Genomic DNA, 24,902 nt, shown 5'->3' on the forward strand with positions numbered 1-24,902 from the left:
AAATGTAAAAATTGTTATGCCTTTTATTTAGATAGGTCAGCAGGAAGCGAAGTGGTTGAGATAGAGGGGGTGGGATCAGGAAAGGTCCGCGAGCCGGGACTCAAACTCGGGACGCCCTAACTGCAACGATGCTACAAGTCAAATTAAATTAAATTAAATTAAATTAAATTAAAAGGGTAAGTTCACCCAAAAATGATGTCATTAATTACCCTCATGTCGTTTCAAACCCGTAAGACCTTCATTCATCTTCGGAACACAAATTAAGATATTTTTGATGGAATCTGAGAGCTGTCTGACCCTGCATAGACAGCAACTGAAATGTTCCCAAGTCCAGAAACGTAGCAAGGAGATCTGTTAAATAATCCATGTGACATCAGTGGTTCATCCACAATTATACAAAGTTACAAGAATACTTTTTGTGCACAAAAGAAAAAAAAAATACAAATTTATTCAACAATTTGTCTCCTCTGCATCACCCAGGTGCCATTTTGGAGAATATCCGCTGCACATATGCTGTTCTGTGTCAGCTGTGTCACGCAAATATGCTGTTTCTGTTCAGATCAAATCATAACAACGTAGGAAACAGATCCGGCGTGACATCAATTGTTACAATCTAGAAGGTTCAAGTTTTGTAGATTTTAGATTTTAGAACTTTTATGACCGCCCTGCTTCATTTAATGAACGTAAATGAGAACTCGGACTGTCAAGCATTTAAAAGGATGCAAAGTGTCCTTTATTTACTTTTATTATATTGAAAATGAAATCACTTTTTGTTTTGCCCCACAGAAGAAAGTCATGCAGGTTTGAAACACCATGAGTAAAAAAGTGAGTGAGTAAAAAAATACAGTCAGATAGTCAGATTGGAATGGGTGATTTCAGTCTGCTCTTGCTATTTTTGTGTGAAATATACAGAAGAAGGCCTGAGGCTGAGACTAGATAGTGTTGAAGAACAGTAATTGGATTTGGATGATGTTTGATGATCTCCATCTGCTGGTCATAATAAGCTAATGCATCACTCCTACTCTGACCTAAATAAACTAGATAACAAGATTAGTTTAAAGAAAATCTGGGGCAAACTGGTTAGCTTGAAAGTAGAAGTATGTTCAAAGTAATGAGTGACTGGAGAAAGAACTTCACACATTACATTTTTAATGTGTATGTTGGCAGGTTCAAGGTGTAGATGTGAGTGATTTTACTCATGAAGAAGCCGTGGAGGCCATCCGTAGAGCAGGAGACAAAGTAGAACTACTAGTACAGAGTCCTCAGGTACAGCACAGATACTGTACACATGCACACACATAATCACTTTACAAATACTCATAACCAGTTCTTGAATATATTCTAGAGAAAACAAAACCTGAATACATAAAACATTTATTGCCTCTCTATGTCCAGTTTTCAGCTCCTGACAACTGCTCTGAAGATGAAAGTGTGTCAAAATCAAATTCTCCAAATCATCAGGTGTGTTTTTGCTTATGCTTCTGTGTTTATCATTAGTGTCTTTTAGGTGTTTATGTATATGCTTATCTCATCTTTAGGAACCCGAGATCCCGAATAATCTCTCCCCAACCTACCCCTTCAGTCCCATCCCCTTTAAGGTCTGTGATGTTTGTTTACATAGTAATAATCCAATATATATGTATATAAATGACATATTATAGGTTCCACATACACACTCAGTACTACCCTTGTGACTCATAACTATAGCTTTAAAAACAGCGCTTAAAAGAAATACTGCCAAATGTACAACATTTATGATAAACTGAAACAGTACTTCAATACTTTTATTACTTTAATGATATTTCTATTGAAACTTGTATGTCATGTATTTAAATATATTTGTAATTACACATTTAATAATGAAGTTGCAGTTGCAGTACATTAAATGCATTAACTTTGAATGTAATATTGAATAACACACCAGTTAAAATGAGATAAAATCATTCTTCTTTTAAGCCCCACATAGAAACTTAACTTTAAAGTAAACCTTTTAATTTGACATTATTACAAAGTGTATTAAGAAACAAAGGGTTACACTTTATTTTAAGGTCTTCTTGTTACAGTGTAATTATACATTTAAGTACTGAGTAATATTAATGAACTACATGTACTTACTATATTTATATTTTTTTTAAAAAACACTGCAAGATGCACATTTAATACAATTATGCACATTTGTTTTGGTCAGATTTTTCTCAGCCATGTTGTAACACTGTTAAGGCTGAGCAGTAAAAATGCAATGAACGAGATTTTAAAGAACTTATTTAATAATGTGTTTTCTGAAGAATATAATCACTTTTTGATGGTGCTGTTGTAGCGTACAGAAGACTGGAAGTTGGGGAAGCCTCCACATTTAGCTCCCCCCCTCCTGAAACTGCCCTCTAGGCAAGTCAACACAGAAACAGATGGAGTGCAGAGGGTTCCAGAGAGACCACCCCTGCCAGAAGAGGCTGCACATCATCACAGCGAGCAGCAGCAGGCCTCTTACTGGAGTATGTTTGAGTGTGTCTGTGTGTGGCTCAGGTTTCACCTACATAAAGGGGGCCAAATGTCCCCTAAAGACAGTCCAACCTGAAATCACCTACACTGTGCAGAGCAGTGAATCATTCCCAACAAGGAAAACACATCAAACATATTTACTTAATAAAACATACTTAATATGCATACCAAGCTTAGAGGATCAAAAATATCATTAGCTCTGAATACAAGTCAGTGCCTCTATTAGTGTGTCTGCTGATGTGTCTATATTGTTTTATCTGGATGTTTTTACATGTTTATGTGTGTGTGAGCAGGCCGCATGAAGCAGAGGTATGGCAGTCTGCCTGGAGAGCTGCACATGTTTGATCTGGACTGTGGCTCACACAGCTCTGGACTGGGATTGTGTTTGTCAGGAAAAAGAGATGGAGCTTGTGGTAGAATGAGTGTGTATGTGTTAGAGATCAAACCAGACGGGGCCGCTGCGGCAGATGGTCGGGTCAGAGTGGGAGATGAACTACTGGAGGTGAGAACGACCTCCTGAACTCTTGACTGGCCAACACATTTGTGCAATCAAGCCTTTATGCTGTCTATGTTGTTTATAGTTAGAAAGCAAAACTATTCCGTTTCTAAAGAAACACGAAAACTGGTGAATACTGGTCATTTTAACAAATATTGATTTTGAGATTTTTTTGGGGGTGGTGTGGGGTGACCAATATTTTTATTCTGTTATTTAAAATTTGATGCCTTTTTTTTCCTGTAGATTATTGTTTAAAAGTTACCATAAATGACAAATGCTTATACTGTCACTGGCAGCTACCATGCGAAATGTGATTGTAACAGCATAATATAATTTTATATAATATAAAATATTTTCATTAAATGACTTAGTTTAAATGTTGTGTTCATCAGCTAATATTTATATATTTATTAGAGAGATATAGTGAAAATGATTCATCTTATTTTAGACAACTCTAGTCTTTTTCATATAATTATCAAACATATTAAATGCATCAAATGCTTTATCAAATTAAATACACATCATTATAATTTAATACATATTTGACAGCTTTATAAGTCCAATTTAAGAGTGAAAGGTATTAGAAGTAAAATAATTCAGTATTATTAACAAGAAATAAAAGGAATTTGTATTACTTTTTTAATATTAGCCTCTTCTTTGAGACACAAAGTAATAACAAAAGATTATATGTAGATTGGCATTAGTCTGTAAGTTAGGGACAAAGTAAAAATGTTACAATTGTCCCCAGTCTCCCCAATATAACTAAAAGAGCAAATTGCAGTGAAGTATATGTCTTATCTAAGGTCAAGGGTTAAACTTCAACATGTTTATGTGTGTATTTGGAAGATAAATGGACAAGTGCTGTATGGACGCAGCCACCAGAATGCAACAGCAATCATCAACAACGCTCCAGCTAAAGTCAGGATTCTGCTCACAAGGTGAGACATTTTCATGTGAATGCAGATTAACACATGCTCTCTTCTATATGTATTTTAATATACTCTTTATATACATAGTTCATTTATATATATATATTTTTTTTGAAACAAGCAGAAATAAGAAAGACTTTGGATTTTTAAATATTTAAAACAAAGGAAGATACATTTATATATATATATATTTTTTTGAAACAAGCAGAAATAAGAAAGACCATGAATACTGTATGAAACTTGAAATCAAACTTGAAGGCTGTTAAAGAAGGTCTCAGACTTTGTATCCTACTATACAGTATGTACAGTATGTGTTATTTATTTTAATGCACATATATAATTTTCTCATCAGGAATAAAGCTGCACAGAAACAAATGACTACAGGACCAGTAAAGGAGGTAATGGAGACACACACAAACACACACAAACAAATAAACTAAAATACTTACTTAAAACAGTAAAAGCCACAATAATTATAGATATCCTTGATTAACAAATCAAATCATTATATAAAAAAAGAATTCTGAACAAGTTTGTTACAATATATTTGCATAGTTAACTGCGTGTTTCTGACTAGTTTTTTTTTTAATTATTAATATATTCATTATATTTTACTGGACATCTTTGTCACTTGTGTTATCTAATAACAGTTTTATCTGTTTAGATGGACAACTGTCCTGTTGTATCTCCTGCCGTGCATATTAATAGCATCAGAGAAGGTCAACATTTAGCTTTGTCACAGGTAAATCAGTCAAATCAAATGTTAGACAAAAACACGACACAAAATATTCACCTGCTTCATTCTCATTCTCTTTATTCTCATGTTTCTGTTTGTCGATAGGATGGAAGGATCAGCACAGAGGATAAACTGAAGTCTCGCTCCTCAGAGAGCCTCAGCATTGGTCTTCCTGCTCCAATCAATGCCACATCCAATCATAAGCCCTCCTGTCATCCTGCAAGTCACATGTCCCCAAGCCACTGTACTCCTCCATCATCTGGCATTTCATCAGCTGATGAGAGCATTCGCTGTGGCTCCACGGCTAATCAGAGCACTTGCACAGGACCTCACAGCACTTCTCACTTTACCCAGTGTTCTGTGAGCTCTGACCCTCTAACATGTCCCATCATACCTGGCTGTATAAATACCATTGATATCTGCAAGGGAACCGCAGGGCTCGGTCTCAGCATAGTAGGAGGCTGCAATACAGTACTGGTGAGAAATCATAAATTAAAGCAAGTATATTAGACTTCACGATGTTGAAAAAGCATCTTCAGTGCAAATCTGAATATCAAATACCACAGAAATGTTATCTGTAGTAGTGATAGTCAGCCAAATATGAAAGGTGAATTGTGAAAAAAATGACAAAGCAAACTGTTGGTTGTGTTCAACTAGTGCAGGAAATAATTTCAATTTACCTCTTAACTAAAAACACAACAAAAACTCATGTACAGTGGAAGTGGATGAGGTATGTTGACAGAAGGGTTTTAAAACCAGAAATATCACGTTTGTTTGTGTGTTTTTAATTTTTTAATATTGAATTATTTTTAGAAAAATGCTTATTATTTGATCTGTAAAGTTGTCTAAACCATCCTGGTTTTGCTTATTTTTATGAACTGAGGAATGGGTCTAAATTATTTTTTTATGTGGCATTCGACAGAAGGCCAAAAAAGCTCTTGATAAAGCTTATAAAATATTCCTTTAAATTAAAAATAAATATAGAAGTAACATGCTGCAATCACCAGAAATCAAAATGGGAGTTCAAACAATATTTTTTCTTTCCCTGGGGCTTTTTTATGTGGAAATAAACAAAGCTTTTGGATTTTGAAACATTTAAAAGTTATTAAAAATGCTGCACCATTTTTAGGTTCATGCCAGTTTGAGTCCATGGTGTCATTAAAGAATGACTGTCAAATTTTCAATTCAGCTTTTCACTTAAATGCTTTAACTAAATTTCTTTCTTTCTCTGTCAGGGAGCAATAGTGATTCATGAAGTGAATAAGGACGGTGCGGCACACAGAGATGGTCGGTTGTGTGCAGGAGATCATATACTGGAGGTACAGAACTCTAGCATTCACCAGTGAAGTTTTACAGAATGTAGTTTATTGATCTCTTCATAAAGAACTTCCATTGAGCCAATCATAGATTAACAATCATTACTTTGAGCTCAATGTACAGTACATACTGAACTGAAATTTCAAATGGGGAAAATGTAATCTTTTCCTATCCAGGAAATGGCTCTTAAGTGTGATTATTGTTATCTCCTCCAGGTGAACGGCATTGATCTGAGAATGGCCACTCATGAGGAGGCCTTGAGCGTCCTGCGCTTGAGTCCGCAGCGAGTGCGATTGTGTATCTACAGAGACCCTGTGACAGAGAACCACTCCACACACACCCTCCAAAACCACACACCCGAAGACATGTGGGACCTCTTCAGTGTAGAATTGAACTTCAAAACAGGACAGGAACTGGGGCTTCACATTGTAGGGAAAAGGTGGGTTATTAGGGATATAATTACATTGCAGAACTGCACAGTGATTCATCTGAATTCATATTTGTCTGTGTGTCTTGCAGGAATGACACTGGAATCTTTGTGTCTGAGATAACCAGGGGAGGGACTGCAGACTTGGATGGAAGACTGTTGCTAGGTGACCAGATTTTGTCTGTGAATGGAGAGGACATCCGAGCTGCGTCACAGGACTATGCAAGCGCACTACTGCAGGTGTGCACAAATACACTTTACTTAGGAATATAGTAATTAATGCATTTTCTTCTTAATCATAATAGGGCTGATTCTGATCCTCTGCGTGTGTGTGTGTGTGTGTGTGTGTGTGTGTGTGTTGTAGAGCTGTAGAGGGCCTGTGCTGTTGGAGGTGGCACGTTTTAAAGCTTCATCACACCACTTATATGGAGAACAGGTAAACACTTTATACTGTACAACTAGATCATTCCTGTTATGCAGTTCCTTCTGAACTTTGTGATCTAAATCAATAAATATGTATGTTATAATTCAAGGAAATTATTTTTATAAAGGGCTCAAAATATGCTCTTGTTGGCAAGAAAATGAACAGAATGAAAATTAAGCCAAAGTTAGCCATTGCTCAGTGACTGACACAAGGGTGTCAACTTAAAGCTGATATATTTAACCATCTCTTGTAATTTTATCAATTTACGTGGAATTCTTTAGGGTGACACCAGCTAAAAAAAAATGGTAACACTAGTGTAGGGACCAATTCTCACTTTTAACTAGTTGCTTATTAGCATGCCTGTTATTTACATATTAGCTGTTTTTTAGTGCTTAAAGCACATATTGTGCATGACCATATTCTAAATCCCTAATCCTACCAGTACCTAAACTTAACAACTACCTTACTAACTATTAATAAGCAGCAAATTATGAGTTTATTATTAAAGTTGTAGTTGATGGTTTGTTAATAGTGAGAATTAGACCTTAAAATAAAGTGTGACTGAAAAGGAAGACCAATTAAACAAAATTATTGATTAAAACATTCTGAAGAAAATACCTGAAATACCTCTTATTATAATACCTTTTATAAATAGACAGTTTGTAATGTTAGAAGTTAATGAATAGCACATGGGCAATATATTAAATCCACTACTGTTCAAAAGGATGGGGTCAGTAAGATTTTTTTAACAAAATTAATACTTTTATTCACAATAATTAATTAAGCATTAAATTGCTTAAAATAAACAGTAGAAAAAGGCATTCAATCTATAAAGTGTATGTGTTCTGTCTGTGTTATGGCAGGTGGGCGAGTTGGATGTCCCTCTTCTCTCCTTTCTCAGCACAGATGATTGTAAGAGTCTATCACATCACACAATTATTTACTATTCAATATTCAGTTCTGTTCATCAGTGAGTCAATATTTTCATGTTTTTGCACAGCTGTGGATGGAAACGTGGACATCAGAACCGTCACCGTTCAGAAGGTGGGTTTGTTTTTATATGCAGTAATGTAAGGCGTGCTTCTGCAGTAACTGTATAATCCAGTAGTAACTGTAGGTTGGTGTGATTCTGTCCCAGCATGAATGTGAGTCTGTGGAGTTGAGATCGAGAGGCACACAGGGAGATTCAGTGATTTATATCTCCAGCCTGGACCCGACCACACCTGCAGCACACGCAGGACTTCTGCAGGTAGAGAGTAGGAGAATGCATGACACTTGATGGGCCTAAAACCCCCCCTTTTTTTTCCTTCTTCATTATGTTTAGAAAATGTTTATGTTGGAGTCGATAGCTTTGTGGACAGCTCTCCAAAATGTTTTACAACTTTGTAGACACAAGTTTGAGTCCCGACTCATGGTGCTTTCCCAGTTCTCTTTTCCACATGGCTTTCAGGCATTTTTCTATACTGTCCTGCCCAGATAAAGGCAGAAATGTCTAAAATAAATCTAATTTTTAAAAAAAGAAAAGAAATTGCTGATCATTGTAAACCTCACAATATACACCAAACTATATGTACACTACCATTCAGAATGTTGGGGTCAATATTTAATTTTTGAAAGAAATTATTACTTTCATACAGCATGAATAAATGACAGTAAAGACATTTATAATGTTAAATAAGATTTCTCGTTTTTTAAATAAACGTTGTTCGTTTGAATTTTCTATGCATCAAAGAATCCTGAAAAGTATTTATTTTTAAAAAATATTGTTTTGAAAACAGCTGTTTATTTTTTTTGTATTTAGCTGTTTTAATTTTTTTTACTTTATTTTTGCTTTTTAAAAAACTTTAAAAACTTGGTGAGCATAAGAGACTTCTTTTACTTATAAAATTAATTATGTAATTTATTGCAATTGTTTATAAACATTTTTAATTTTTTTATTTTTTTTGTAATTGTTGGTAATTTGAATCTGTGTAGGTTATGACTGTTTTATAGTTATTTATAGAGCTATATTTCCAATAAATTACAATACAAATATGTATTTAATTTTTTTTTTTTTTTATGATTTGGGTAATAGTGTTGAATGATTGAGCTGTGTAAAAATTTGTGTAAAAATTAAGAAAATATATATATTTGTTAAATTAGCTCAATAAATGTTTTTTTTTTTTTTTTTTTTTTTTTTTTCATTTTTACTGTAACGAACTACAAATAATTTTGAGAAAATGTGTTAAATTGATGATTTTATATTTTTGTATATAGCCAAGATGCAAGGTGGAACAGGCCAAAATTACAATTTTAATGTAAACAGAATTTTTCTTTTTTATTAGATGCTAGTTTATCAAACATATCTAGTTCCTACTACAAAAAAATGTGAATGTCACTAACAGCACGCCAAAATGAATACTCCATTCATGGGAATTGCTTCCCACAACCCTCCAAAATAATCAACTCTGAATTGAATTTTCAGCTGGGTGCCAGGGTCATCAGCATTAACGGTACATCAACTGAACGCCTCTCAGTTACTGAGGCAAGTACTCTCCTGAGAAACAGCAGTGGAGCCGTCACACTGCAGGTGTGTATCTTCAGACATGTATCAAATCATTTCAGATTCAAAACATAATCAAATGTTCAGAGCTCATCTTTCCTGGAATGTCACACACTGTGTGTTTGATTAAAGGTGATGCCAAGTGGATGTGCAGATGGAGCTAGTAAAGATCGGTCATCTTTAATTCACTCCTCACCTGGACTCTCAGAGAATTACAATACCCACAATCACCAGAGGTACTGAATATCATGAAATATCTGAAATGTTTTGTCACTCAAATACATAGGTCCAGGGCAAAAGTTTTATGGATGGAAACCAATAAGTAGGTTACATCATACAGGACTTTAGTCAACTATGTTTCTGATCTGCTGAGGATGGTCTTGATTTATGCTTTCATTTAAGATTTATTTCTCATTTTATGCCAGTGCTGCCTTCAACGGGTCCATAAAATATATATTTAAATTGCACATTTTTACTGAAATGCCTGCTTGTGGATATTTTAGAGCCAGTTTTGTAGAGGCATTAGAGTCAGCAGAATTCTACACACTAAAGCTCTGATAAAGGACTTCACCTCCAGGGCACCCAGACTATTCAGACACCCTGTTCAATAGAAGTGTTATGCTTGCTTTTTTCTAACTGTACTAAAAGATTAATTGTAGCCTTTTTTGCCAAAAGGGTGTCTGGGAAAAAAAATGGGTTAAATTCTATTTGTCTTTTTTGTATAAGTCTCCTCAGTTCCAGACTATCACTCTTGAACGTGGCTCTGCTGGGCTTGGCTTCAGTATTGTAGGAGGATTTGGCAGTTCCCATGGCGACTTACCCATCTATGTCAAGAACATATTTCCCAAGGTACACAAGAAAGAGTCTTAAACTAAAAAAGGTTGAGTAAATCTTGACTGCAGTGCGCCAAAGAGATCAATACATGTCCAAACACACGTTCAGTTTGCATGTATTGTGGCATATACACACTCCACCTCCTGACATGCAGTCATCTGACTGAGAAAGGAATGTTATTTGTGTATTTGAGCGTGAAACGTCTGTGACAGTGCTCTGTTTCCACAGGGAGCTGCGGTGGAGGACGGGCGTCTGCATCGCGGTGATCAGCTGCTGACAGTAAATGGACAGAATCTGGAAGGTGTCACTCATTCTGAAGCTGTCGAGCTCCTTAGACAAACCAGCGGGACAGTTACACTACAACTACTCTCAAAACAACTACCAACATGCTGATAATGTCACTGTCCTGTCGAGATGTTTCGCATAGACCTCAAGGAGCTGATGTATTACTGATTGTTAGATTACAGATGGAGTTCTACAAGCTGTATTTCTCCCAAAAAAAAAAAAAAAAAAAAAAAAAAATTCTCAAAATGTAGTATTTTCTAATTGCAAAAATATCTCAGACAAGTGTGTAGTGGGAGAAGCCAATAGATACTAGTGCTAAACCATGGTTAATCAAGACTAATATATAGGAATATTTTCTAACTGTAACTCAATAATGAACAATTATATAGCTGTATAATTATTGTCTGTATATGTTGTCAGATGTATTCCATGTAAGTCAGCGCTTCACTGTTCTTTCAAATGACAATCAACATTCATTAGCTCATAGATGTCTTTTTCTACTGTAAATGTATCTGTACACAAAATAAATTATTTTAGTGCAGTAAATAATCGTGTATTAAAGTCTTCATGTTAGACTAGCAGATATAAAACAGCAAGTATAGTACAGTTGAGGTGTTTTTACCATCTGAACAACACTTCTCATTTGCATCATCAAGCAGAATGAGCCATGGAGATAATTAGAACAAGCAAACACAATACATCTCTACAACATAATTCTCGTTTTATTTTTTGAATCGCACACATTCAGTCATTTACAGAATAATCTTCAGGTTAATATCAGACACTACCAATCCAAAAGTACTGCCACACTAAGAAAGGGGTTACTTATATATATTTATCTGCAATTATTCAAAGTAACAAAGGGAAAAATGCTAATATGGCAGATCCATATTTACACGATGTGTGGTCGCTAGCTGACATGCAGCAAGTATAGTTGGTATCCATGTGGAAGAGTGTGCATGTGTGTTTAAATGTGAAAAGCTGAAGCTAATATATTAAAATGCTTGTGTAGTTTGTCATAAGGGTTACACGAGTACAGTGACATTAAGTGCCCTTAATTCTGTTGACCTTTGAGATGAATATAGCTTCAGCAGCATGTGTTAACAGTATGATGCATGTGTATATACTTGATGAATTGTGAACTATATAATAACTTCTGTGAAAATGTGTGGTCCACCCCCAGCTCCTGGTCCCTGCAGTGTCTGCTCTGCTGAAAGCAGCTTAAGCTGAGTGATGGCTTTCAGGAAGTGCACAAGTATGACTCGCAGACAAAAAAGTTCTGTTTATGGAGCTGATGTCATTCAGCAACTTACATCTTTGTGAAAACAGAGAACTGTCTTGTTCCCTTCTATATTTATCTCACTTCATGGCCTTTCCTTTACCCCTGCCTTTCCCCTTCCCAGAAGCCCCTGGTTTCTCTTGCTTGACGTCTTTTGCTGGTTTAGATTTCTTCTGCTGTAAGAATAAAAAAAACAGAAATCAGGTGAATAATGATATTTCGCTTATATATATGTAGGACCTGATGGAATATGCAGACTGAATCTGCATTTTCTGTGCTGATTTCGTGGGGCAAATGTGGAATTCTACAGAATGAATTTGGACATGGTAAAAAATGTAGCTGAAAGCACTACACTCTTATTGGTAACACAATCAACTTGGCCAAAATATTTAATAAACAAGCTTGTATATCACAAATAACATGTAAACTTAAAATGAAAAGTGTTTAAATTCTGTGTGCTAAAATTCTGTGACAACTTAAAATGAAAAGTGTTTAAATTCTGTGTGCTAAAATTCTGTGACATTTCTGTAAACCCAGGGACTGAAGAGTTCAAGCTTCAAAAAACAATGAAATATTATCATAAAAGCAGCCACTTTAAGATGGCTTTAAGAAACAAATCTGCTTCTTAACTCTCTGACTTTGTGGACCGGTTACAGTAGGTTCAGAAGATTTGGAATATAGAGCATGAGGCATATAAATAACTTTTATTGTACTTTTATGCTTGAGAGCTTGAATCTCTCTCCTATACAACTGTTTGGAAAAAAGTGAAAAATTATTTTTTTGCATTTATATATGAGGCCACAGGCTTGGAATGACATGGGCATGAGTAAATGCTGACAATTAGCAATTCTAGGTGAACTACTTAACATTTCAATATTCCTCCTAAATGAAATCTGACCACCATAAAAAGCAATCAAGTCTCTTTAGAAGACATGGGTTAAACTTGATGCATATGGACTGTTTACAATGTCTTTATAAACATTTCAAAGCGTCAAAGTTATGGTTGCTTTTACTTTTGATGGAATGATAGAACTCACAGGTTTCATTAAAAATATCTTCATGTTTCAAAGTTGAACAAAAGCCTTAAGCATTTGGAACAACATGAAGGTAAGTAATTGATGAAAGAATTTACATTGTGGGGTGAACTTAGCAATTAAAGGAATAGTTCACCTAAAAATTGACATTTTGTCATCATTTACCCTCATGTCATTCCAAACCTGTATAAGTTTCTTTATTATTTTGAACACAAACAAAGATATTTTGAAGAACCAAACAGTCGTTGGTCACCATAGTACTTCCATAGTAGTGAAAAGAAATACTGTGGAACTCAATCGGGACCATCAACTGTTTGATTACCAGCATTTTCAAACATGAGGATGAGTAAATGATGACAAAATGTTTATTTTTGGTTGAACTAACCCATTTAGCATTCTCCAAATGAGATGTTATTGAGGTCAATGTGATTGTAAAACTGATGGAAAGTCGAAAAGAGAGACACTGAACTAACTGTTATTTTGATATCTACCTTGATCATTGCATCTGCTGTAACCCCATCACCTTCTTCCTCTTCCTGGAACTGAGATTCACTGTCAAGCTCTCCTATAAGCTCAGGGTCAATAGCACCTTTACGGCTTTTCTTCACCACTTGTAAGGAGTAAGGCATAAGATGGGATTCCTTATTGTAGGCTCTTGTAAATGCAGCTTTCACCTGCAGAAAGGAAAAAAAAACAGAGCTGATGGGGATAAAGTGTGGCATACAGCACCTCCAGATGTTTTACAGTTAAAACAATTAACTCAGACTGAGCAGGCATCTGTCAAAGCAATGAACTGTCAACTGGACCACCGGTTTCTAGTCCTGGAGGAGAACTCTACAATATGCTCAGAAAATCAAACACACACACACACACACACACACACACACACACACACACACACACACACACAAACACACACATGGAGGAGAACTCTACAATATGCTCAGAAAATCAAGGATCCGGCTGTCCACCCCACATGCTGATCTCCATTATGTTATCAACATCCTCTTTGATGATGTCGTAATCATCCATGAGCTTCACACTCTGACTGGCTCCCTCTGAACCTTGCGACTGAAGAGGCTCTAATATTGCCGAGCGAAAATACGGCAAGTAATCCAGATTTATGGCTTCCTTACTACTTAACGTTCTGCAGGATGAGAAAGAGGCAAGATTTTAGGGAAGCATAAATGTAGCTTAAAGAGTTCATACTTTAGACAAGAATGTGTGATAAGAAGTGTTTGCGTTTTCTCACTTTAGGCTCATGTGTGAGGCAAGCTCTTGTATGATGCGGCTGTGTTTGCCAGTTGATGAAAACTTGCCCAACCAGCTTGGAAAGGTCGGAAACTGACTCATATAACCCCGCATCAGCTCCCCCGGCAACACGCTCGCATAAATCGCCTGAAAAAAAAACAAACAAGCACAGATAAAAAAAAAAAAAAACTTGGTTTGTTTTCAGTGATCTATGTGAAAACACTTAACCTATGTGAATGGATTTTGTAATATGTTACAAATCAGTGCTGCAGTAGAAATTTTTGTTTCATCGTTACTGCCTCGAAAATGTCATTTGGAAAATAGCCACTTCAGGGCCTGATTATCTCAGTGCTGCTGCTGTAATCAAAGCTGTTGACTGAGGATTTGTTGGTCAACACTGATGAGAAGATAATGGAAGGAAAGTAAGTTACCTGTGTGGGAAGCAGAGACCATGCCTGTCTGGAGCGGATCTGTTTGTCCACTAAATCTCCATCGCAAATACTGTCTGCTGTTTTACTCAACAACACCAAATGATTCTTCAGATTTCCCCTGATGAACAGCAAATGTCACAATTATACCATCACGCTTTCATTTACAGTCAGAATAGACTTGAAAAGTTGTGTAATAAATACATGGTGCACAAATTACAAGCTGGAAATGTTATTGTGTGTTATGGATTGTCAGTACAAGATAGTATTCCAATAATTTTGCTGACACAAAATTAGGGAAAACTGTGTATACAGTGATAATATTAAAAGTTTATCTTTCTAAAGACAGTAAGGCAAATTCATCAGTCCAAAGTCAAAATACATCTGTACATCAGGTGGAAATGCAAACCAACCGACCTGCCACATTTGTTTCATGTAATGTGTCATTTGTTTCTTTGTTCTATAAAGAACTTGCTTTGATTCAGCAAATGCAACTTTTTATAGGAAGATTGGGTTACACTTTATTTTAAGGTGCTCTTGTTACAGTGTATGAATTTAAAGTTAAGTAATAGGTTAAGTAAGGGATAATGCATGGCTAGCAGCGCAATCTCTCTCTCTCAGTGTGTGTGTTAGTGTGCATCAATTTGTGTGTCTGTTTGATATAGAACAGTGGTTTAAATTAATTGGGAAGATTTGTGTATTATGTTGTTTTAATTGATTTGTGATTGTCAATCAGAATCCAGTATTCAGACAGACCATGGTATAATATTAATTAACAACAGGCACTGAAAATTATGGTTAGGATTAGAGTTTGGTTTAGGGTTATGTTGCTTGTAATTATGTATAATTTACTGTTATTACCATAGTATGTACATGTAAGATGTGCAACAAGAACACTGTCAAATGCAGTGATGGTGAAGATTGCACTTTTTGGAACATTTTATTCCTATTTTAATATTGGTAATATGAGGTATAAATAACAATGTTTATTTTGTGTTAATGCGATAAAAGCCAATAAGTGGTCATTATGTCTATATTTTGTATGTACTGTATGTAACAATAGCTGTTCTATCTAGATCAGGTCTTTTCATGGGGAGCAAGCAAGAATCACCTTTTAAATTACAGCAAATGCAAAAATATAGAGATATGTATTGGATATTGTAAAAATTAAAAAAAAACTGCCCTTGTGTGCAAGTCTTAAACCTACCCTGCAGCAGCTGGTCGGACATGCAGGTAGTTTTCTTGAACAAATAGTGGTGCTAAAGAGTAATCATGGAAGAAAAGGTCTGATTTGTCAATCAAAGACATGTGGGCGGTTTCCTCTCCTGAAGCAAACACCTTCCGACACACATCAAATGGACCCTGCATATGTAAACACACAGATATTTATACTGTACAGTCCACTCACATCATCAATGCACCAATGATTGTACAGTGTGTGTACTGTATAATGTATTTAACAGCATGCACAAACCAGTTTCATGTCCTTCTTAGCATTGTTGGCATCAGCTTTGGCCTGGTCATAGGTCATGACTTTGTCTTTAGCAGACCACATGCTCAGATTATGCAGTACCTAGGGAATAAAAACACAATAATTTTGCAGTGCTGCTAAAGACACTGAATCATAGGTATTCAGGTAGGGTAACAATATGAATGATAAAGACAACCAATTTGTTTATTAATACCTGCCGAATATCCTGATTGGATGCCAGAATGACTTCATTAAGTGCTGGGGGTGGGATCTTCAGACCCTCTTTGAAAGCTATAGACATCACAGCCCCCTGATTGGACAAAAAGGAAGCTTAATTATTTTTGACTGCAATAAGTGTTATACTGACTAAAATAGTATACTAAAATTTTTTATTTTTTTATTTACACTTTGTTAACGTGTCCTTGTTATAGTGTAATCTTACAAAAAAGTAGTATTACCTAGAAATAACTAAGAACATGTACCTACTATAGAGTTTGGGTGAGACTTAAGGTCATTGCACAACGAGACCGAAATTCTTGCACGTTAAAAAATTAAATACGACCTCACATTGTGTCAATCACGTTTATACACTGCCTCTGAAATTTTCGTCTGTCATAAAAAAATTCAGATCAGGTTAAATTTTCTGCATTTTGGCATCCGTAGCAAGCATTTTGATAGGAACGGATGACGAATATGGAAAAAAAAGAACTTCGAACTCAGTGTGCAAGGACCTTAAGAGTTAGTTGGTTGTAATCATGCATAATTTACTGTTATTGCTAAAAAATAAAACTTGGGATGTTTAAACCTGGAAATAAAACATTATAAAACATAGGGAAGCACATGTGACACTCTAAAAGTTATGAACCATAAACAATTTAGTAATACATTTTTCTGGGTTGTTATTGAGCACCTTGATCTGCTCAACACGGGGTCTCTGAAACCGCAGGTCGTAGCAGTAGTTAGCCAGCGAGCGGATCTTCTGATGATTGCGGTCATTACACATGCAGATAATGGGAATCTTTGACTGTTTTATCAAACCAATCATTTCCTGTGTGGGTCAAAGAATGAAGCACAAGAGTCAAAAACCACAATGACACCGGAAACACTGGTGTGCACACTATCATAACTACTCTTACCAAGACTGCACTATATAGTCTTTATACTGCACACAGTGTGTACATTTTCTGCATGCACAGAATACCTAGAATACACTAGAATTACACAGAATACCTTTGCTCAAAATGAACAGTATAGAACAGAGAGCATTGCGTAGATTACTGTTTCCCACATTGCAATGAATTGACTTTTTATGATTGCTTTGATTAATTAGAATATTTTAAATCAATGCAATGACATTTTTTATGAAAAATAGTTTTTTATTTGTTGTAGTATTTTAGTTGTTGCACTTAAAAATGAATGAGCTTGCATACTACAACATTTATTGTGGAACAATGGCAATTGTTATTTGTAAAAAATGTAAGCAGTATACAATAAATACTGTGCCATATTCAGTAATTATTAAGCTAATGCTCCATTCCACACACAGCCATAGAACCCATAAGGATTTAAACACTATCTGGTCCACTTTTGCTCCTTGAGCACCACCTCTGGTAAAGACAGATATTGCAATTGAATGAGAGTGTGTATGCCGACCTGTATTCCTCCTCTGTCTTCATTTCCTGCCATCCCGTCCACCTCATCCATTATGAGGACATGTTTACTGCTCACTGTCTGAGATGCACCTGACACAATTAAACACAGAAACATACAATGTTTACATTATAATCACTGATGTTTAACTCCAAACCCTTTTACAGATGCTACCTAATTAATTAAGCTAATTACCGGAATAGAAGTTCTTAATGCTGGTGTTGTTGAGTGATTCTGCGATCACTTCCTTTAAGCTGTTCTTACTGCGGGTGCAGCTTGCATTCATCTCCACGTAGCTGTAACCCAACTCCTACAAGCACATATGGAACTCTATTAACGCATTAACCAATGCAATGAAACTGTTAAAACAGACACACTGCGTTTACAATCATTCACTAATGATTTAATTCTTGACCCCATGTTAAACACTTTAAAAGGATTACGCAGACTTTTTTGAAACAGTTAAACATAACGTTAATTTATACATGATTATGAGTGAGAATGAACTGACCTCACAGACGAGAGCAGCAGTAGTGGTCTTCCCAACACCAGGAGGCCCAGATAACAATGCAGCCTTAAATCCTGAACCGTCATCTTTACTTCCAACCTTTCCAAATTTGGCTGCTTTCCAGAAAGACAGAGACACAAAATAATGGAAACTGGTTAAACAGAATTCTAGCCTAAAGAGTGCATTAGAATAAACACACTGAGTATGGTCCGAATGGTATACTACCCCGTACATACTGTTAATTGCATACTACTATTAAAAATTACTATGCGAAACAGTATGCACCATTAAAAATGATCCTGCAAGAGTAAAATGCAAATGCTTATGGTGAAGTCAAGTGCACTGCATTATGGGAAACTGTGTACTCTGGTTATAAAATGTTTGCTTTGGAAACTGTAGCAGGTCATTGGTGCAAACAGACCTTGCAAACTGGTAGCATGCCATTCTGAGCATGGGTAGTTGACATGAAATTAAGTAGATTCAGTAGTATAACATGCTAAACTAAAAAAAACAAAAAAAACATCTGAAACATTTCCAATTGTTTTCTTATACAATTTATATAACCTGATATTTCATATATATATCTAATCCTAAATTATATATATCTAATCCTATATCCTATATATATCCTAATCCTAAATTTTTAACTTAAATCTTGATGTAGACAGTTAAACTTTATTTTAAGGTGTCCTACTTACAGTGTAATTATATATTTGAGTACTGAGTAATATTAATTAACTACATATACTTACTATATGGTTAGGCTTAGAATTAGGGTTTAGTAACATGCATGTAATTATGCATAATTTATTGTTATTATAATAGTAAGTACATGTAATGTGTAACAACGACACCTTAAAATAAAGTGTTACCATGTAGACTATGATAAATTATATGTCAACTACCCAAATATTCACTGATTGTGAACATTAAGTAGGAACAAACTTTAAATACTGACATGGTGCTTTTGTATTGCCGCTGTGATGTTTATGCCAGTTCTGTAACCAACGCAGAAGCTTGTTAGCACAACTCTGATCCCCCTGCTGCCCAATCAGGTTCTTCAGACTACGGGGGCGGTACTTATCCACCCACAACAGGCTGCTACCCTCACTCTCAGGGGTAGAGTGGGATACAGGGGATGCTCCCTTGGATTGATCAAAGCTCAAACTCTTTTTGACCTCTGAACGAGAGGCCCCAAGTGTTCCAGATTTAGAAGCAGAGCCAGGCTTAGACTTCCCCTTTGAAGGGCTTCTCTTGTTGGGGCTGGGCCCTTGTGGTGTGGCCTTCTTGGATGGAGGAGTGGGTTTGCCTCTAGAGTCTGGAGTCCTTGTTTTAGAGGATTTATTCTGTAATACGGAAGATAGACAGACAGCTTGTTAAATAAACCAAATTCCAGTATGCAGTAAGACTGCATGATATAAAAAACCGGACACATTTTGTATGCAATATTTTGTTTTTCTGCAATATATGTTTCAATATGAAAATATACAGAACCCTTTGACCAGATAACTTAAATTGCTACATTTGGAAATATTTATTGACTTTGGTGCATAGAAAATAAAAATAAAAAGCTGAATAATGACTTTTTAAATTGAAGATTTTTTTTGTGTGTGTGTGTACTCTTTTAGGACTAAATGTTTTGGGAAAAATGTGGGTGTTTAGAATAAGAGTATATGTATTACAAAACTTCTTTCACTAACCAACAAATAAACAAAGTTAAAAAAAAAACATAAATTGGCTAAATTACTACTGTTTTTTAAATATTCCATAATCGATATGACTATAAAATAATATGATTTTTATTATGATTATTATTAAATAAAATTATTAAACAAAATAAAGAAATATATTACTACTGTACAATAAAAATTCAGTATTTCATAAAAAAATTATTCTGTTTTATAGTACACTTAATTTCTTATCCTAACTTCTTAAAAATTAAACCAGGGTTTCCCAAAAGGGGGGTTTGTGCGTAAATTAAAAGCTAATAATTAATTCAATTGAGTGCAGCATTAAAATAAAAAGCAAGGCTGAACAATTAACTAAAATGAAAAATTACACAGCGCTACATATCTTATCAAATCGCTATTATCAAATCAAAGGCTACAGTGTAATTAAAGTATAGACTGTTGTGTAGTGCTTTAGAGATGCAACACTTTGTTCATTTACATGTGTGCATCTTATAATTCTGTGTTTTCAGAGCAGTTAACATTAAATACTGCTTTTCACAAATTCTCTACAAGTGCTGTGAGTTCAGTATGCATTTGGGAATGCAATGTGGGCCAGGTTCACTTTATTTTTATTCGTATTTGCATAACTTTAAACATTTTTGCAGACCAATATTGCATCAAAATAAGCTTGAGCATCTGACTGTTTGAAGTGAAGAATTTAAAGACAGAAATATTTGTTTTGTAATTCAAAGTGTTATTCAGTTCTGGTAAAGAGTGAAGCCAGATGCAACTATTTTAATTAGCAGTAGAGTCTTTGTTCTTTGTGTCTGGATGTCTCAGCAGCAGCAACATGAGATATTTGCATATGAAATTGAATGTAATATAGCAGCTCTAATTACAATATATTACAAAGAAATCCCTATATAATTTTTTTCTTTGCATTTAGCCACATCACTACATGGATTTAATTTGCTAAATATCATGAGCCCTAATGTAACAGAACAGGGGGGGGTTGATGGGAGCTGCTGTACCTCTGCCTCTGCTGCAATCTCATATTTAGACTTCTTGCCTGGTTTGGTTCTAATGAGGTCCAACAACTCATCTTCATTAATGACCTTAGTTCCAAAACTCTCCGCCTAAGGAATAAACATTGAAATGACATTATGTTAAAATAATTACATTTAATTCAATTAAAAGGGTAAATTAGAAATATATTGAAGAAGAAACACGGAGAAGCAACACTCATGTTCAAATAAAGAGAAATAATGACATGTTAAAAAAAAAAACAATAAGGAAAATTAAGACCTTCTCAGTCTTTGAGGCTCCACTGTCTCGTCCCAGAACAAGGTAAGTAGTTTTACGGCTGACGTTTCCTGTGACTTTCCCGCCATATCGCTCTATTAGAGACTTAGCTTCATCCCTCTCCATAGATTCTAACACACCGGTCAACACAAACACACAACCCTCCAGGCAGTTCTCTGCTCCCTAAAACACACACACATAACATTGTTCAAGCAGCTTAAAGGATAAGTATAATTTGATTCCTTAAAGATAATCACAAATAGCAATTGTCAACATGAGTCGTTCAGGTGTTTTTACCTGTGGTATCTCTTTAGACCCCAGTGCTCGTGGTCCTTCTCGGTTCAAATAGTTACGGAAGGCTGATGAATTTGCCCGTTTTTTCTCTAGATCCTCAGGACTTGTATTCTGAAATAATAGAGACACAGGCACACTAGCACAGCAAAACAAGGTAGTGCCCTATTTTGTAATCTGTATTGAATAAACACATTGTGAACAGCATTAAACATAAAACCAACTATGTTGTACTCTCTTTTAACTTATACCCTTAAACAACACAATTAAAAGCATACTGACATATCAATTAACTTCTTTAAAAAAAATCCTTAATTAAGCAGCATATTCAAATGATATACCTCTGGTTTTGTTGGTGAGATTTTATTGGGTGCACTGTCACTTTTAGGCGTGGAAAAATTCCTGGATTTTGTCATTCCCGTGGAAACACTAGTTTTGGGCGTAGCTGCCCGCTCTGAGCTAGTTGGTGAGATTGGCTCTTTCTTAGGAGAAATCTTAATCTGCTTTTCACCCCTGTCTTTTTCCCTTTGCTCTTCCACTTCTTCCTGTCGTCGTTTCATCTGAGCCAGTTTGGAGCTGGTCTTCACAGGACTCTTTTTAGGGGACGGGTCCTTTTTGGGTTTGGTGTCTGAGGAAATTGCATGAGAGCTGCTCTTGGAGGGGGAGACAGAGTCCACCCGAGCCTAAGCACCAAACAACAAATAAAAATTAACACAACATAACATACATGTACTCTGTTGGCTGCACCACATGACAAGTTTTTCCAAATATTAATAAAGAGTAAACCTGTTAATTTATAATTACTCATAAGTTTTATTTATTTATTTTTAACACCAGACATTTTTACATTTGAACTGAATTGCTTTTCATTTTTTTTTTTTTTTTAAACAATTAATAGATAGGACAAAAAAGAACAATATACATGTTTTCATAAGAGATGACAGAGAGATGATAAGAGAGACAAATTCTGCACACCAACCTTTTTCGGTAAGGGAGCTTCATCCAGTTTGGCTAATGTTCTTGCAAATTCCTCATCATCATGGATCTGCTTTTCCAACTAACACAAAAATACACAAGTTCTGCATTATGTGTTCATACATATACAAAATTTACTACATTTTTTGTATGATAATAAACCAGCTATGAAAAACAGCGACCACATTCACATGCAATGTTTTCCAATTAAGGCATGTTCTGGATAAGCCTTTATTCCGAGAAAAAGAAAAAAAAAGCTACTGGAATATTCCTGTATACATGCTTATAAAGATACACATCTTAATAAACATGCTCTTTTTGTTTAAATGTTTATTTAAATGTATTTTAGTAATTATGAATCATAATTCAACTCTATAATTCCCTGATTACAGAATATAACAGCATAACATTTTGATATGACCAAATTTCGGATTAATACAGGAACATGCTGTGTGTCCTAAACCAACCTCCATGTCTTCATCCATCTGAAGTTCTTTTGCAATGGCTTCATCACTGAGCAGCTCCTCAGTTTCCTGTGTGGGCTGGCGAAGACCAAACAGCGATGAGTTTGAATTTTTATACACTTTAGGCACACACACTTTTATTTATTCTCTCTACTCACTGCCTTCCTCTTAGTGCTGGTACTGGCCACCATTTTCTTGTCTGACCTCTGAACACTTGAGCTGCCAAAGAAGGCCATTACTGAAGTAGGTGTTTGTTTTGTTGGCGTTGGACCGATCTTTGGGGAGACGGTAGGCTGAGAGCTCTTCACCCCTCCCTTTGAGATCGTGTTCGGGGATTTACTGGATGAGACTTTCACCTGTTTTGCTTTTCCTGAATCTGATTCTTTCTTGCCTTTAGCTGTTCCGTTTTCTTTTGGTTTCGTCTTTTTCAGAGTCATAAACGTATCATCCGAATCTGGAAAAATAAAAAGAGGACAAAAGAAGAGTATAAATTCTTATCTAGGCTACATGTCATATTAATGGATTGACAGCATTATATCACACATGTGGATATTTGTTTGTTGACTCCCTCACCAGAATCAGACACATAAGTTACTGGGTGTTTCTTGACTGTGGCGGCATCAGTCTCTTTAGTGCCCTTCTTGGTCTTCTTCTCCTTCTTCTTCTCTTCCTCAGAGTCTAAGATAAGATGAGAGAGGAGAACATCTAAAAAATAGTCTGACGGTATCATCAGTCTGATTCCCAGAATGTGTTTAAAAATGCCTGGACTGAGCTGAGGTATTTCTAAAAACCTCAGGGCCATCCATCTCCTCTATGGCCACATTCATGGTATGTATTTGATAACCGCCATCTCTTAACATTATAAACATGATGGTCATCATCATGAGTTCACCAATATTTAAAAAAAAAAGCTGTTTATGAACCTGAATCAATTATGACTCTTTTCTTTCGCTTTCCAGATGGTTTCTCATCAGATGTGGGACTTGTGACCTAAAGAGAGAGAAAGGATATTGTGTAGCACTACATAATACATAAAACATATGAAATTAAAAAAAATTATAATATGAAAATGAAATTACATTGCATATGCCATCTCATATGAATAGATTTTGCACATTTGTGATTCAATTCAAAGACTGTTGTTCTACCTTAGTCTTTGATTTTTGTTTCTTCTTCTGCTCTCCATCAGTGCTGGTGCTTCCGTTGGAAGGTTTGGGGGCCGCAGGTTTGGTGGATGCAAAAAACCTCCGGATATCCTGAAATAAACAAAGGTGAATTAAAAATAAATTGTATATATACATATATATATATATATACACACCAATAATATTGTATGTAGTTTTATTATTGTAATTTTATAATTAATAGGCTAATAAACTTGCAGATCATGTACCACAGTAACCGCTGGCTGAGTTTGTTCTGTTGCATGTTTACATTTCAAAGTTGACAATAACAAACAGGACGCAGATGCTTCGTTATTACCAAACATAAAAATCTGTGTTGTTATGTTACGTAGTATCACATCAGTTCATGATGGCCTGTCCACTGGCAGTCAGTCGATATTAATCGTTAAGTTAGAGTTCATTTCAATGCTTAAATGTTGCTCGACCAAGTCGTAAACAAATGCACTCGTGAGAAGCAAGTACAGAAACACGGACTGCCAAGTTCATGAATAGCCTATGCATGTTTTATTGTTTTTGAAGCTCTAGTCTATTAACAAACACGAAAAAAGCTGCAAGTTGGTGCTAACTGCTTTCTTTAGCCAAACAGCCTGATCAACTGCACTGAGATCATCTCTGATTGTGTCTTTATTTCTACAGACGGTTCATTAATAATGTGACTCACCATTTCTAAGCATATGTCAGTAGCGTTTCTTTATTTTTTGACAATTTGCGGGACAGTAGTGCTTCTCCAATCCTCTTTGGCGCCAATGATACTCAACCCAGGCGCAGCGTGATGACGCGCAGATGGAGGGAGCGAGAGACGAGCGCAGAACAGTTTATAATATCTTCTGTTCTTCTTGAGGGTGTTCTGTTGATACTTCAGTTTGTAAAATAAATTATAATGATGTTAGATCTATTTGTTGGAAT

The 24,902-nt window shown here is 35.6% G+C and overlaps 2 protein-coding genes across 2 annotated transcripts in view; one reads left to right on the forward strand and one right to left on the reverse strand.

The window, feature by feature from the left end:
* LOC109054884 (multiple PDZ domain protein-like) overlaps positions 1-11,052 on the forward strand; it is a 42,928-nt gene extending 31,876 nt beyond the window's left edge. The window contains 21 exon segments of the mRNA XM_042716201.1: positions 1,168-1,266; positions 1,396-1,461; positions 1,539-1,598; positions 2,318-2,492; positions 2,793-3,001; positions 3,842-3,933; positions 4,277-4,322; positions 4,589-4,666; positions 4,766-5,137; positions 5,896-5,979; positions 6,193-6,416; positions 6,497-6,644; positions 6,769-6,840; positions 7,692-7,740; positions 7,829-7,872; positions 7,967-8,077; positions 9,293-9,397; positions 9,503-9,606; position 9,985; positions 10,097-10,219; positions 10,433-11,052. Of these exon segments, the coding sequence (XP_042572135.1) occupies positions 1,168-1,266; positions 1,396-1,461; positions 1,539-1,598; positions 2,318-2,492; positions 2,793-3,001; positions 3,842-3,933; positions 4,277-4,322; positions 4,589-4,666; positions 4,766-5,137; positions 5,896-5,979; positions 6,193-6,416; positions 6,497-6,644; positions 6,769-6,840; positions 7,692-7,740; positions 7,829-7,872; positions 7,967-8,077; positions 9,293-9,397; positions 9,503-9,606; position 9,985; positions 10,097-10,219; positions 10,433-10,597 (2,427 nt within the window). The 3' untranslated portion in view covers positions 10,598-11,052.
* Positions 11,053-11,193: 141 nt separating this feature from the next.
* On the reverse strand, positions 11,194-24,811 carry LOC109089299 (replication factor C subunit 1-like). The gene is given in 24 exon segments (XM_042716202.1): positions 11,194-11,944; positions 13,294-13,476; positions 13,712-13,949; positions 14,055-14,200; positions 14,485-14,602; positions 15,689-15,843; positions 15,956-16,054; positions 16,167-16,262; positions 16,863-17,000; positions 17,606-17,694; positions 17,798-17,912; positions 18,114-18,223; positions 19,069-19,456; positions 20,812-20,916; positions 21,086-21,265; positions 21,380-21,487; positions 21,715-22,056; positions 22,353-22,430; positions 22,816-22,890; positions 22,971-23,266; positions 23,386-23,490; positions 23,736-23,802; positions 23,961-24,068; positions 24,658-24,811. Coding segments are annotated over 24 exon segments (3,438 nt in total). The 5' UTR covers positions 24,661-24,811; the 3' UTR covers positions 11,194-11,848.
* Positions 24,812-24,902: the final 91 nt, after the last annotated feature.

This window comes from Cyprinus carpio, chromosome B1 (assembly GCF_018340385.1).
Source record: "Cyprinus carpio isolate SPL01 chromosome B1, ASM1834038v1, whole genome shotgun sequence".
Taxonomy (NCBI): Eukaryota; Metazoa; Chordata; class Actinopteri; order Cypriniformes; family Cyprinidae; genus Cyprinus; species Cyprinus carpio.